We start from the raw sequence: 11,943 nt of genomic DNA on the forward strand, positions 1-11,943 counted from the left end.
TTGAGCAATTCCATACGGAAGTCAGCGCCAACAACCACAAGAAACGATCACGAATATTCCTTGCTATTTAACATCAAATCAAAGATGTTGCTGAACTACACCTCTCTCGAGAAGAAATTAACTTTCGGATCCAGATCCGTCGCGGCTTCACTCCACTTCTGTACGCTGCTGAGTACAGAGGCTCCAGTTGCCATTATCGAGACCTAAGATATGACAGACCATTTTCCATGAGCCCGAGGCCTATAGCCAATCCGCTGCTTTTTACCTCTGTGAGTTGCTGAGACAATAATCTCCTATAATCCTTCTGATCCTTTTCCTCATCCCGGTCCGCCTGTATCTGCAGGGCTTTTGAGCAGAGTGTTCTTGTGTTTATGGGACAGGGTGGGTGTGGCTTAAGCTGAGATTCAGCTTAAGCTACCCTCCCTGCTATCTTCTCCTGTTCTACTTGCTTACTTCAGTGCTTCCAGTTCCCATTCCTCGTCTTTCCAGATTCTTTCTGCCGCCCGCTGTAGATGCCCCTGGGGTAGAGCTACACTGGCGATTGCTAGGAACCATAGCAGCCCTGGTAGCTCTGGGTGTGAATCTATACCTGGCACCTCTATATTTCCGGGTCCTCACTGTTAATGTTCTGAACATAGGTATGTTTCGTTAGGTCATTTTTCAATGTGTGCTAATTGTTTCCAGGATGCATCTGCTTTCTGGGCTTTATGAATAATGCATAGTTTGAGACAATGGCACTGGTCGCCTGAGCTGTACATAGTCATTTAAATGGTGGCTTATGTGTATTATTGAAGCCAGGAGGGTTGCCGTAATTGTCACTGGGCTGTGATTTGGTCATCATCATGGGTCAACCTGTGTACATTCGGTAGATCTCACGGGAAACTGCCACATAATGTGCTGAGAGAGACAGATCTCAAGTTATTCTACTCTAAATGTGTCTTCATGGCTTTCTTCCAGATCCTTACGATCCTTTTAATTTAACAACGCAGCATACATAAATCCACCCAAGAATAAAGTGTTGGAGATTATCGAGATAATTGATAAGATCTAAGAAGTTATGAACACGCCACTGGCCAAGTACAACTCTCCAAGGTACAATTTAGATTAACTCCAAGTCCGTTCACATTAACCGTCATATAGTAATCTCTCTGGGCAATCTCTCCTGGCATCACCCAATGCAGTTAGACGATCTCAAAGGCCAGCTTTTACCAGAACCACGGTAAAAAAAACTCCACCGAACAACATAGATATTGTGCAGCGTGGAATCATCCCGGCACAGATTTCAATGCCACCGCGGCTACAAGGTTCGCAAAAGCAATGATCTACACACAAGCGATGCGCTTGAGCCACGCAACATGCAGGGTTGGCAAATAAAGGACAGCTTGCTAGCCGTGAGACGTCCTGCGGCTGCTTGGTTTAGGAACATGCGATGTTATTTCGAAGAAAACTGAAACGCGTCCATGGAGACAACAAGTCCAGAAACAAAGAAATCCCTATAGAGACCATGAAAGTATCCGACAGAAGACCAGTTTTCTGCTCCAGAGTTGATAGACTTATAAACAGCCGGAGGGAGACAGCCTATCCAAACTAAGGACCTTACAGCTTCGGTTGAAAGCCCAATCTAACATGCCTAGAAAGGCAGCGTAGAGCTCAACGGCTTTTACACTACATGAACCTCGAGCATGCAGAGAAGACGCACGGTGCCAGTAACGAAAAATGATGGCACACCATCAGCTCCCAACATATAAATGTGAGTTACTAATGTGAGCAATATGACGGCTGTCCTGACTGTATTATCGCTGGATACCAGAGATCTGCTGAGCATCCCATCATTTCAGAAAATGGGGCGTCATCATTTCGCGGCCTAACTATTCCAACCCCTATCAGCCTGAGACCACTTCCGCCAGCTGCCGGTACACATGAAGATTGGGATTCGGCACTCTCGTCCCGAATTCGCGAGATTCAGAGTCAGATTCTAGCCGAGTTTTTAAAGAGACGATGACAGAACTCGTTATTCACTAGTTCAAACATTGTAATGAAAAGGGTTAGCAAAAATACCACGTGGCTACGTGCCCTAATTTGAGTCATGCAAATATGTTGGAGGAATTTTTGATAGCATAAAGACTTCTTGTATCTCAGGGGAAATGCAGCATATGTGCTAGGGGTTTTTAAAGTATTGACAATAAAAGCATAATGCAAAATAGTAAATGAAGATTGGAGCCGTAGCACCGGCTGCGAAGATATTCTCATCCACCACACGAAAACAATATCATAAGAAGCACCTTGCTAGTACATCAACATTCTCACATCGTACGCAAGAACATGAGTGTAAAGGGTTCACTCGGCGTCACGTCCACCGATACAGAAATACGACAGGACTTCTTCGACTTGTACTTTTTCTTTTTTTCCGTCATTCATTCATTCATTCATTCAAACTCTTTTTTTTGCAGAATATCTTGTCGCGCCGTGCTGCGTATCGAATAGGCTGAGGCTAGCTCCCGATCTTTTTCCGTGTTCGCTGCTGATGCCAAGGAGATTAGCTATGTTTTAACAGATGCCATAGCGAGAGAGCATACATATTTAGAAGTAATAGACAGTAATTCTCGCTGAAAGTATCCTCTTGCTTCCCTACCCGCTGTAGACATATTCAAGGCTTCAAGTTAAGTCGTGGTGATTTGTTTATGGATGATACAGTACCCAAAGACATTTTCAAGCGGATGCAAAAAGTAGCATTATATATGCGGAAAAGAGGCATTCGATTGTTTCTCGAAGGTGTGGGCGATTGTTCGAAGACGAGAACGAGAGATGACAGGAAGTCCCGTTCGCCGCGAAGAACAGATGGTATATTGGACACATAATGGGCAGCTAGAATCACAAGTCAAGCTAGACAAGTGTGTCGAGAGATCGACGCGAACCGCAAGGCCTATGAGCACCCAATCCAAAGTGACTTGGTGGTGAGCGTCAAAGGACAGTGCGTGCGATCATTCGTTTCGATGAGCCAACATCGAGGTGACGAGACTCTCGATTAATCTTCACCTGCTTTGGGAGCGAAAGAGACCACGGGAGCATCACAACAAATACCGGAAAGCAAATTCGAAACGAATCACCCAAAGACTCCGAACGAAGAAACATAAATATCCTTAAAGGCAACAAAAAAGATAGCACAGAAGTAATGAGAAGAGAAAAAAGCTGATGCCAGACACGAAGTAAATCTAACTCAAGACACCTCAGGATGAGCAAGTACAAAAAGGAAAACAGGCTGTCGCTGAAGAATCAAGAAACTGTAGGCGGACGTCGACCTGCTAGACGACGAGATTTGGATTCCGCGTTCGACATAGAGATACGGAGCTTCTGGTTGGCTTTCTCCAGCTCACAGGTCTTCGAGCCCCATCGGATGTTATCCTCGGTCCTCTCTCTCCGCTCCTTGTCCAGGGCTACGCGGAGCTTCTTGAGGTTCTCCTGGACTGATTCGTCAGGCATGGCGGGACAAGGCGCGCCCTGCTTAACTTTTTCAAGTTGGCGCGTGAGGTCGTTAATTTGGGCAAGCTGATTTGCAATGGTAACGTCCTTCTCAGCCAGAGCGGTGGACATCGAACCAGGATTACCAATCTGGCGCTTGGGGACCTCCTGCGTACTACCGATCTCGAATGCTCTGTACCTTGCCAAGCGATGTTCCAAGATTTCAATTGTTCTCTGATTAGCAAGCGTCTGGTCATAGTGTCTCTGGGCGTCTCTCTGGGCAATATCGATCTTGTTGTGGCAGTTCTTGACCTCCATTTCAAGACCGCAGGCTATTTTACGAGCTTCCTCGGTGGCTGAACGTTCCTGCTCAACAGCCAAGTCGCAGGCACTCTTCAAGTCAGACATAGATTGGTGGAAATGAGCTTGGTTTTCTTCCGACTGAGTGTAGTATATTTCGGCTTCCGCACGCGAAATATTTGCCGACAGGTTGATCAAAGCAATCTCGTGCTGCTGTTTTATTATTGAGTCCAGTGCGGCGTCCCGTTCCTGGCGGGTTTCCTCCAAGGAGGTGGACAGCTCACTACAACGGACAGCAAGTTGCTGATCCTCTTTGCCTGTAACTTGGTCCATTGTGGCGTCCATTTGCAACATGGCGGCATCCCGCTCTTGGCGGGCTATCCCCAAGGCGACGGCCAGTTCGTTACAGCGGACGGCAAGTTCTTGGTTGTTGTTTAAAAGATGATGTTGACGGTCGAGAAGCTTCTGATGCTGGATCGCAATGTCTTGGTGGTTGTTGATCAGTCGTTTATGCTCTTCGGCAGACTGTTGACGCTCTTCGGTAAGTTTCTGACACTGAGCATTTAGTCGGTCGCGCATCTCATCGAGAAACTGGCGTTCTTTGGCAAGACACTGTTCATTGGAGGACTTCTGGTGTGGGGACGCGAGCCTTTTACGTTTCTGAATGAGTTGCTTCTGTGCTTCGACAAGTTGCTGGCGTTCTTCATCGAGCTGTTGACGCTCATATGCAAGTTGTTTGCGCACACTTTCAAGATGTCGATGTCCTCCGAGAACTCGGTCGCGATCTTCGGCAAGATGCTGGTCTTCCGAGGACTCCTGGCGTTTAGATGCAAGTTGTTGACGCTCCTCGGCCAGTTGCTTCCGTTCATTGACGACTTGCTGGCATTTTTTGGCATGTTCCTGGCAGTTGCCCTGTAGGCACCCCTCAGCAGCCCTGAGCTGGCCACCGATCTTGAGAATCTGCCGACGCAGGCGACGGTTGTTGGATAACTCGCGCTGCTGCGCATCCACGGCTTCGTTGCGATGGGCGGTCAACTTTCGAACAAGAGCCCAGCCCTCTTCCTGGCGTTGCTTCGAGGCGTGCAGTTCGGCGGTTGTCGCAGCTAGCAACATATCTTTCTTTGCAAGCTGGGCCTTCCTTGTGGCCAGGTCACCTTCGTATCCGTTGATCATGTCCCAAAGGTCACTTTCCGTCTGCGTAAGCGGCCGGGGTCCGTCAGATTGCGGATCTTGTCGCAAGAGGACCGCCATGGCGCGCTTAAAGGCAGTTGTTTCGGGAAGGACGGTGAATACCACTGTGGTCAAGATAACAAGAGAGGTCACGGAAACCGCGGCGATGATGGCATGGTAATGGTCAATTTCACCGTCGTCGTTGAGCAGACGGCTCAGTAGCTGCCAGTCACTCGCAATAATGTCTTTGCGTAGATTGAGACCGGTTCTTTCTCCGAGGCAGTAGTAGCTTTCGTACAGGGCACGCCGGGAAAGTCGATCTTCGAGGTAGTACCGCGAGATTGCACCAGGACAGTGAAACGAGTGTATATCGGAATTCCAACTGTCAACCACTCCAGAGAGGTACCGAGCGGCTGGGACCAGCACACTTGTGTACATTGTCAACCCAAAGACCCATGTCGCAAACAGGCGACAGGACGCTGCGATAGGGCAGTTAAAGGGAAAGTACCATTTGACAATTACAGACGTTATACGGTATGGTCTGCTATCCATTATCCATTTGGTGAAACGCTCTCTGAGAATTGCCAGCGCGTCATCACGAGACAATAAAAGACGAAGGAATTCCAGCGCGTAGCACCTCAGCAGAGAAAATACCGTCTTGGTGGGAGAGGCGATGAATTTGTTCGAGCCAGTACAAATGTACAAAGAGGTGATTTCCCAGGATGCCAACACGAAAGTAAACAGTATGAGGGTCGCAAGGATGATGGCAGAACCAGCTGTCAGGTCGGCGTATGCAATGATGTTCATCAGAGCTTCTGGGAAAGGTGGATCTGGTTCGACTTCCCCCCAGAGAAAGACTTGCTCGAAGGGGGTGGTCATGATTATGGATCGAGAGGCAATCGAGAGGACGGTTCAAATGCTAGAGACGAGAAAGAAGGAGATATCTAGTAAATGGTAAATGCTGCTGGAAACAGGACGATAGTTTATAGAAAGTGATGATGATGAAGCGTAGTGTAAGAAGATGGATAGGGAAGATGGAGGGAAGAGCAATAGAGGACGGGAGGGAGAAGGATAGATAGTAGCGTATTTATAGGTAAATGAGCGAGTACAAACGGCGTTCGAGGAATGGCGAGTCTCAGTGAATGTTTCTTGAAGGCAACATGAAAAACAAACAAGGGCTATCTACGAATTTCGATTGGACCAGCCAGAATGCATTCACCAGCTCGAGGTTGATATTAGGGCTTGACTAAACAACCCGCGATTATTGCTATGGATATGCATATGCTAATTACACCCCGTTTCATTTGAGCTAGTGAATGATTATCGATCCAAATGATACTTCCTCAGTCAGCACATCGCAAGGTAGGAGCGAGAAGTTTACATGTTAGGGTAGAATCTATCGAGACGTCTCTTGACTGACATGGTATGTAAGTAGTAAGCACGTAACTCGCTAAGCATTATAAAATAAATACTCTGGATAGGATATCAGCTCTTTGTCAACACGATATCTTTGATGCAATATATTTGCACGAGGTACTCAAACTACACAAATTCGTCAAGATACATATCCTGACCTGAGGTTCCATGGCTTCTACACAACCGTAGCCCCGATTTATAGACCGTATGCCTTAAGTTAGTATTCTTCTCCAGAAAGTAACCTTAATATAACAATGACATTGAATAGAAATAATCCTGTCGAGGAAGCGCGCTAGTGCAGGCACTTAGGGCTAGCGACAGAATAGGCACACGGTCGGGAGAATATTACCACTCCTTTGTCAACCATAAGATATAGTTCCTTGCATATACTTGTACACTAGGCTCTGCAGTCTGATCAGTCAGATATCCTTCTTCTATGCGACGTGGACGTCCGGATTAGGTCTCTTGGCGTGAGAGAGATCATATGATGCCTCAGGTATCAGGTACCCACTGCGTGATTGGTCCAGGCCCTCGCCGCCTTCAGCTCGACTCAACTTCAACTTCACCCTGATTTTCGCTTTCTCCTCCCTATCAAGCGTTCCATTTCTCTTCCTGCAGAATTACATCGTGAATCGGTTCTTGTGCTCTTTTGGTTGATATTTCATTGCTCTCTGCCATTTCTAGTTGCTTATAGAGGCTATCCGCAGTCTCACGTCATTCGCCAGAGCACAGTCGGCAGTTTGCCCCGATATCGATAGTCTGCGCGGTCCCGATCCTCCTGCGGCGCAGCGTACTTTCGATAGTAGCTTGTTTTATCGTCGCTCCGTCCTCTTACAGTCTCCACCCTCCGCGAGCTGTTCAAATTACGAGGAAAAATTCGGAAGAAATGCCCGTCCAGTAACGCCTCCTTCCGTCCAGCCTTTTCTTCCCGCACGGTTATGGCTACACCTGCTGGGAATCGGTATATGGCCTCCAGGCCTATTATCCTCGGTCTGGCTCGCGTGTTTTTCCTTGCATTATGTCAATTGCCTCTCATTTCTGCTGCACCGACCAGCTACTCCCCGTCTAGTCCGTTTATCAGTATCTCCGAAGAGTCCTCTAAACCCGCCAATGACCCCAGCCTATGGCTTTATCTAGGAATAGCCGCTGCTCTTGTCCTGAGCGGTGGCGCTTTTGCCGGGTTGACAATTGCGTTGATGGGCCAGGTATGTTTACACTATTTTGTGCAATTGTCAGGAACAGGATGAGGATATTGATACAATTGTGTTCCATCTACAGGATGAAGTCTATCTCCAAGTCATTCAAACTTCGGGCGAAGGCTCTGAGCGGAAAAATGCGGCCAGCGTGCTCAACCTCTTGAAAAAAGGAAAGCACTGGGTTCTGGTTACCCTACTCCTCAGCAACGTGATCACCAACGAAACTTTACCCATTGTTCTCGACCGATCGCTTGGAGGTGGTTGGCCGGCGGTTCTGGGTAGTACTGTCTTGATTGGTACGGTTCCTGCATATATCATCCGTCTGACCGTTTGTGTGATCATACCTAACCGCGAACGCTTTTTCTAGTCATCTTCGGCGAGGTCGTCCCACAATCGATATGCGTCCGCTACGGTCTCCCTATCGGAGCCTGGATGGCGCCCGCTGTCTTAGCTCTAATGTATGTCATGTCGCCCATCGCTTGGCCTGTCGCCAAGTTGCTCGACAAGTTACTGGGTGAAGACCATGGCACTATTTACAAAAAAGCCGGGCTCAAAACATTGGTCACGTTGCACAAGACCTTGGGTGAAGCCGGGGAACAGCTTAACTCTGATGAGGTTACCATCATCAGCGCGGTCTTGGATTTGAAAGAGAAATCAGTTGGCAGCATCATGACCCCCATGGACGATGTTTTCACAATGTCTTTCGACACCGTCCTCGATGAGCAGACGATGGATATCATCCTCTCCCAAGGATACTCCCGCATCCCGATTCATGCCCCGGACAACCCCTTGAACTTTGTTGGCATGCTGCTCGTGAAGATGCTCATTACCTACGACCCCGAGGATGGCAAGAGAGTGCAGGACTTTGCCTTGGCCACACTTCCGGAAACCCGTCCCGAGACTAGCTGCCTGGACATTGTAAACTTCTTCCAGGAGGGCAAGTCACATATGGTACTTGTTTCCGAATACCCCAGTGAGGACCGTGGAGCGCTGGGAGTCGTGACGCTGGAAGATGTGATCGAGGAGCTGATTGGAGAGGAAATTATCGATGAGTCTGATGTCTTTGTTGACGTCCACAAGGCGATTCGACGTATGACGCCGGCCCCTAAGTCCCGTGTCCCCAAGGGAAGAATCGTTGAAGATCCCCCTTTCAATACAGTGCCCCAAGGCGAATTAGTCGACGTTGATAGTGAAACCCAGTCACCTTCCAGGAAAGATGTTTCCAACCTCCGCCGACGCTCCCTCGAAGCTCCTCAGCCCCGTTTCCAACTGCGCAGGCAAAGTACGGGCAGGGATTCGGACTGGAAAGGTGGTTTGGTCACACAACGTGGCGCGACAGACGAAATTCGCGAGCATCTCAAACACTTGGGACCGTCGAATTTGGCCAGTCGGCCGCGTCAAACTCGATACCAAAACGTGAAGATTAAACGTGGTAGCATGTCGCCCTCCCGCCCGGGACAAATAGAATTCGATTCGAGCCAGAGCAACTCTGAAGCTGCTTCGACCCAGCATGCCACGGTGGGCTTGGCTGGAGGAATTGGCGCAGGACTCTTGCAATCTGCCGGGATGGATGCCAGTGACGGTGTCCACGCCGTCAAATTGGGCTACGGCACCATCGCACCCATGGTCGACCGATCCAAAGACACACCTACCACTCAAAAACTGAAAGACAACCCGCAATTATCGGTTCCCGAACCTGTCAGTGAAGAGCAGGATGACCAGCCCCGCCCACCTCCGTCAAGACAGGGAAGCGCACATGATAGCATCCACTCAGGAAGTTCGCAGTCAGCCAAAGCCCTGAAACCGGGTAATTATGTGCATCCCGGTCCCGCTCGCAGTGGCAGCATCACAGAGCAAGTCATCGACGTAAACGGTATCCGCAAGGTTGTCCTCCACACGACCAGTTCATCAGAAGGCGACGAAACACAAACCAGCCCGCCCACCACTGGCAAAGCAGAACTTCCAATCCAGCAAAGCGCCAAGGCCGATGACAAGGTATCTAATACAGGCACGAGTAGCAATGCTGCGAAGAAGAAGCGTCGACGAAAGAAGCGTGCTAATCAGAACAAGTCTACTGATGGCGGTTCAAATGAACAGCAGCCTCTTTTGTCTTGAGAGACCGCTTTTCTCCTTCGCTGATCGGCACATTCTTCTGGTTTCTTTTTCGGATTTTTCCATAGCCAATTTGCAGTATGTAAGAATAGCTCTCTGCGGATATTTAAATTGGTGGATATGCTCAAAACTTTGCTTTACACCCATCTGGTCTGATTCGCTTTCTTGTTCTTGTACGATATCGTTACCTAGTCATTTACCTGATGCATGCGGGGAAGGATTGTTTCAATTTTGCGATGGACCTCGCTATGATTATCTACAAACCAGCACTGTTACCAAATTTCATGTTATTGCAAGATAGTATGGGGATTCAAGAAAACACTTTTCATTTCTCATATGGGAATAAACACCATGCTCCTCGAATATAAACATATCAAGCCAAAGACATATGCAGGACAAAAAGAGGGATTCGTAAACAGATCAAACGTAGAAATATAACAACCATGGTATAAAAGAGACTACCATGAGAAACCAATTTCTTCCACTCGCGCACAGGATCATTGAAGAAGGGGATCCTAAAATGTCTGTTAGTACAAAGACATACATGTGACAAAGAGGGGGGAAGGGAAAAACATACCCGGTAGTGTTTCTGGTGGTTAGCAGCCCTGTTCACACGGGCACGGTATCTGAATTCTTGTCGCTGAGCACGGTCATTCTGCTTGTGTTCGGCCTTGGTAACGGCCCGTCTCTGCTCCTCCGGAATACCAACCATACCCGAGCCGCCGTTAGCGCGGGAAACAACCGCGCGGTTGAGGTTGCGGCCTCTGGGCTTTGGTTGTTCGGGCTCGATCTCGCCGTTTTCAATGGCGAGTTGGCGTTCTTCGCGTTCAGAAGGCGTCGGGTAGTTGTGCAGGTTCTGGCGGTAGTACTTGGCGAGGGAGCGGTGGCCGACTGTACGGCCAGAGGGGAGGTGCAGTTCGAATTCGTCCTCGAGAACGACGGCATTGTTTTTGCGGCTGAGGGCCAATTTCTGCTCCTCTTCTTCGTCTTCATCTTCGTCGACGGAAGAGGCGTCGGTTTCCCAGCCGTCGTCGTCGCCTTCTGATGTGACCTTGACTCCGCCTTCTCCGACATCGCTAATGGTCGATTCAGCGTCGTCGTCGTCGTCGTCGTCGTCAGAGTAAGTGCTTCGGAAGTCGTAGTACTGGCCGATCTCAATCTGTTCGTCTTCAGTTTCGAAAGCGATCATGCAGTGGCCCTTGTCGCGCATGTGTGTGCGGGCGCCAGCGGGGTTGTTCCGGATGGCGTGACAGTACAGACATTCGTTGTTCTCATTGATCTTGCGGTACAGCCATTTTATAAGACCTTCAGGGTTGACGAGGTAATCCTTCTCCGGGACGAACATGCCGTGGCTCTTGAGCATGTGCTCGATGTTGGCGTTGATGTCTGATTCCTTGTTGTTACAGAAAAGACAGCGAGATGACGAGAACTCTTCGTTATCAGGCTCCTCTTCTTGTTCATCCTCCTCTTCGATCGTTGCTGCCTTCAGGCTGTCGGCAGCCTGGGCGACATCATCATTCTCTTGGGTCTTGTTGATCGGCTCTCCAAGCGAAAAGGTCGAGCTCATAACGGAGGAAGCATCATCGGCGTGCTCCTTGGTCATACGCGCCTCGCGCGACTTGTGTTTCGAGCTCTTGATGTGGTTCTGATACGAGTTCTCACTGTAGAAGGTCTTCTGACAGGCAACGCAGGTCTTTTCAAATGACGCCTTGGCTGCCGCGGCAGTGGAAGAGGCTTGGACAGCGAGGACTTTCTCGTTGAATGTTGGCAGCGAAACAGGAGGCAGAGAGGCGACACGGCGCTTGACGTTATACAAGCTAACGAAGTTAGTATCCTCATGTATCTTGGGGATATGGGTTGATCGACGTACTGCCAGTCTGTGCGCATGTGTTCACGCTGGACCTGGCTGCTGCGCCAAGCGACCAGGCAGGTGTTGCAAGTGTAAGGAAGGGAGGAACCGTCCATTTTGGGGGGATAATGTATTCCTCCGATATGAGATTATCAATGAATGTTCGGTAGCGGGGTGGTTGAGAACGATCGTCGTCGGTGCAAGACGAACGGAAGGTAGGAAATATAAGAGAAAAGAAAACAAAATAAAAGACAGCCCGTCCAGAGATATTTCAGAGTCAATGGGTGCCTAGCAGTGTGGTGAGTGCCTGGAGTGGCTGTTAACAGTCGAGGTCTGAAATGAAAATCGAGATTTTCCTTTTTCGGCGGTGGCAATGACGTTCTGCACGTGCTATCCCGATATGGCTTACTCTCGCTTAGTAAATGACTTTACCGGAACATT

General features: G+C 49.0%; 3 protein-coding genes across 3 annotated transcripts; 1 reads left to right on the forward strand and 2 right to left on the reverse strand.

The window, feature by feature from the left end:
• Positions 1–3,273: 3,273 nt before the first annotated feature.
• Positions 3,274–5,808, reverse strand: EURHEDRAFT_455981 (uncharacterized protein; the record flags this gene model as incomplete). Its single annotated transcript, XM_040784319.1, has 3 exons — positions 3,274–4,070; positions 4,293–4,479; positions 4,534–5,808. The coding sequence occupies 3 exons, from the start codon at positions 5,806–5,808 to the stop codon at positions 3,274–3,276; spliced, it is 2,259 nt and encodes a 752-aa protein (XP_040638916.1).
• A 1,475-nt stretch (positions 5,809–7,283) lies between these two features.
• Positions 7,284–9,656, forward strand: EURHEDRAFT_377756 (putative DUF21 and CBS domain protein (Mam3); the record flags this gene model as incomplete). Its single annotated transcript, XM_040778998.1, has 3 exons — positions 7,284–7,550; positions 7,624–7,837; positions 7,909–9,656. The coding sequence occupies 3 exons, from the start codon at positions 7,284–7,286 to the stop codon at positions 9,654–9,656; spliced, it is 2,229 nt and encodes a 742-aa protein (XP_040638917.1).
• A 494-nt stretch (positions 9,657–10,150) lies between these two features.
• EURHEDRAFT_515519 (putative C2H2 finger domain protein) lies at positions 10,151–11,618 on the reverse strand (the record flags this gene model as incomplete). Its single annotated transcript, XM_040786388.1, has 3 exons — positions 10,151–10,168; positions 10,231–11,470; positions 11,524–11,618. The coding sequence occupies 3 exons, from the start codon at positions 11,616–11,618 to the stop codon at positions 10,151–10,153; spliced, it is 1,353 nt and encodes a 450-aa protein (XP_040638918.1).
• Positions 11,619–11,943: the final 325 nt, after the last annotated feature.

This window comes from Aspergillus ruber, assembly GCF_000600275.1.
Source record: "Aspergillus ruber CBS 135680 unplaced genomic scaffold scaffold00013, whole genome shotgun sequence".
Lineage (NCBI taxonomy): Eukaryota > Fungi > Ascomycota > Eurotiomycetes > Eurotiales > Aspergillaceae > Aspergillus > Aspergillus ruber.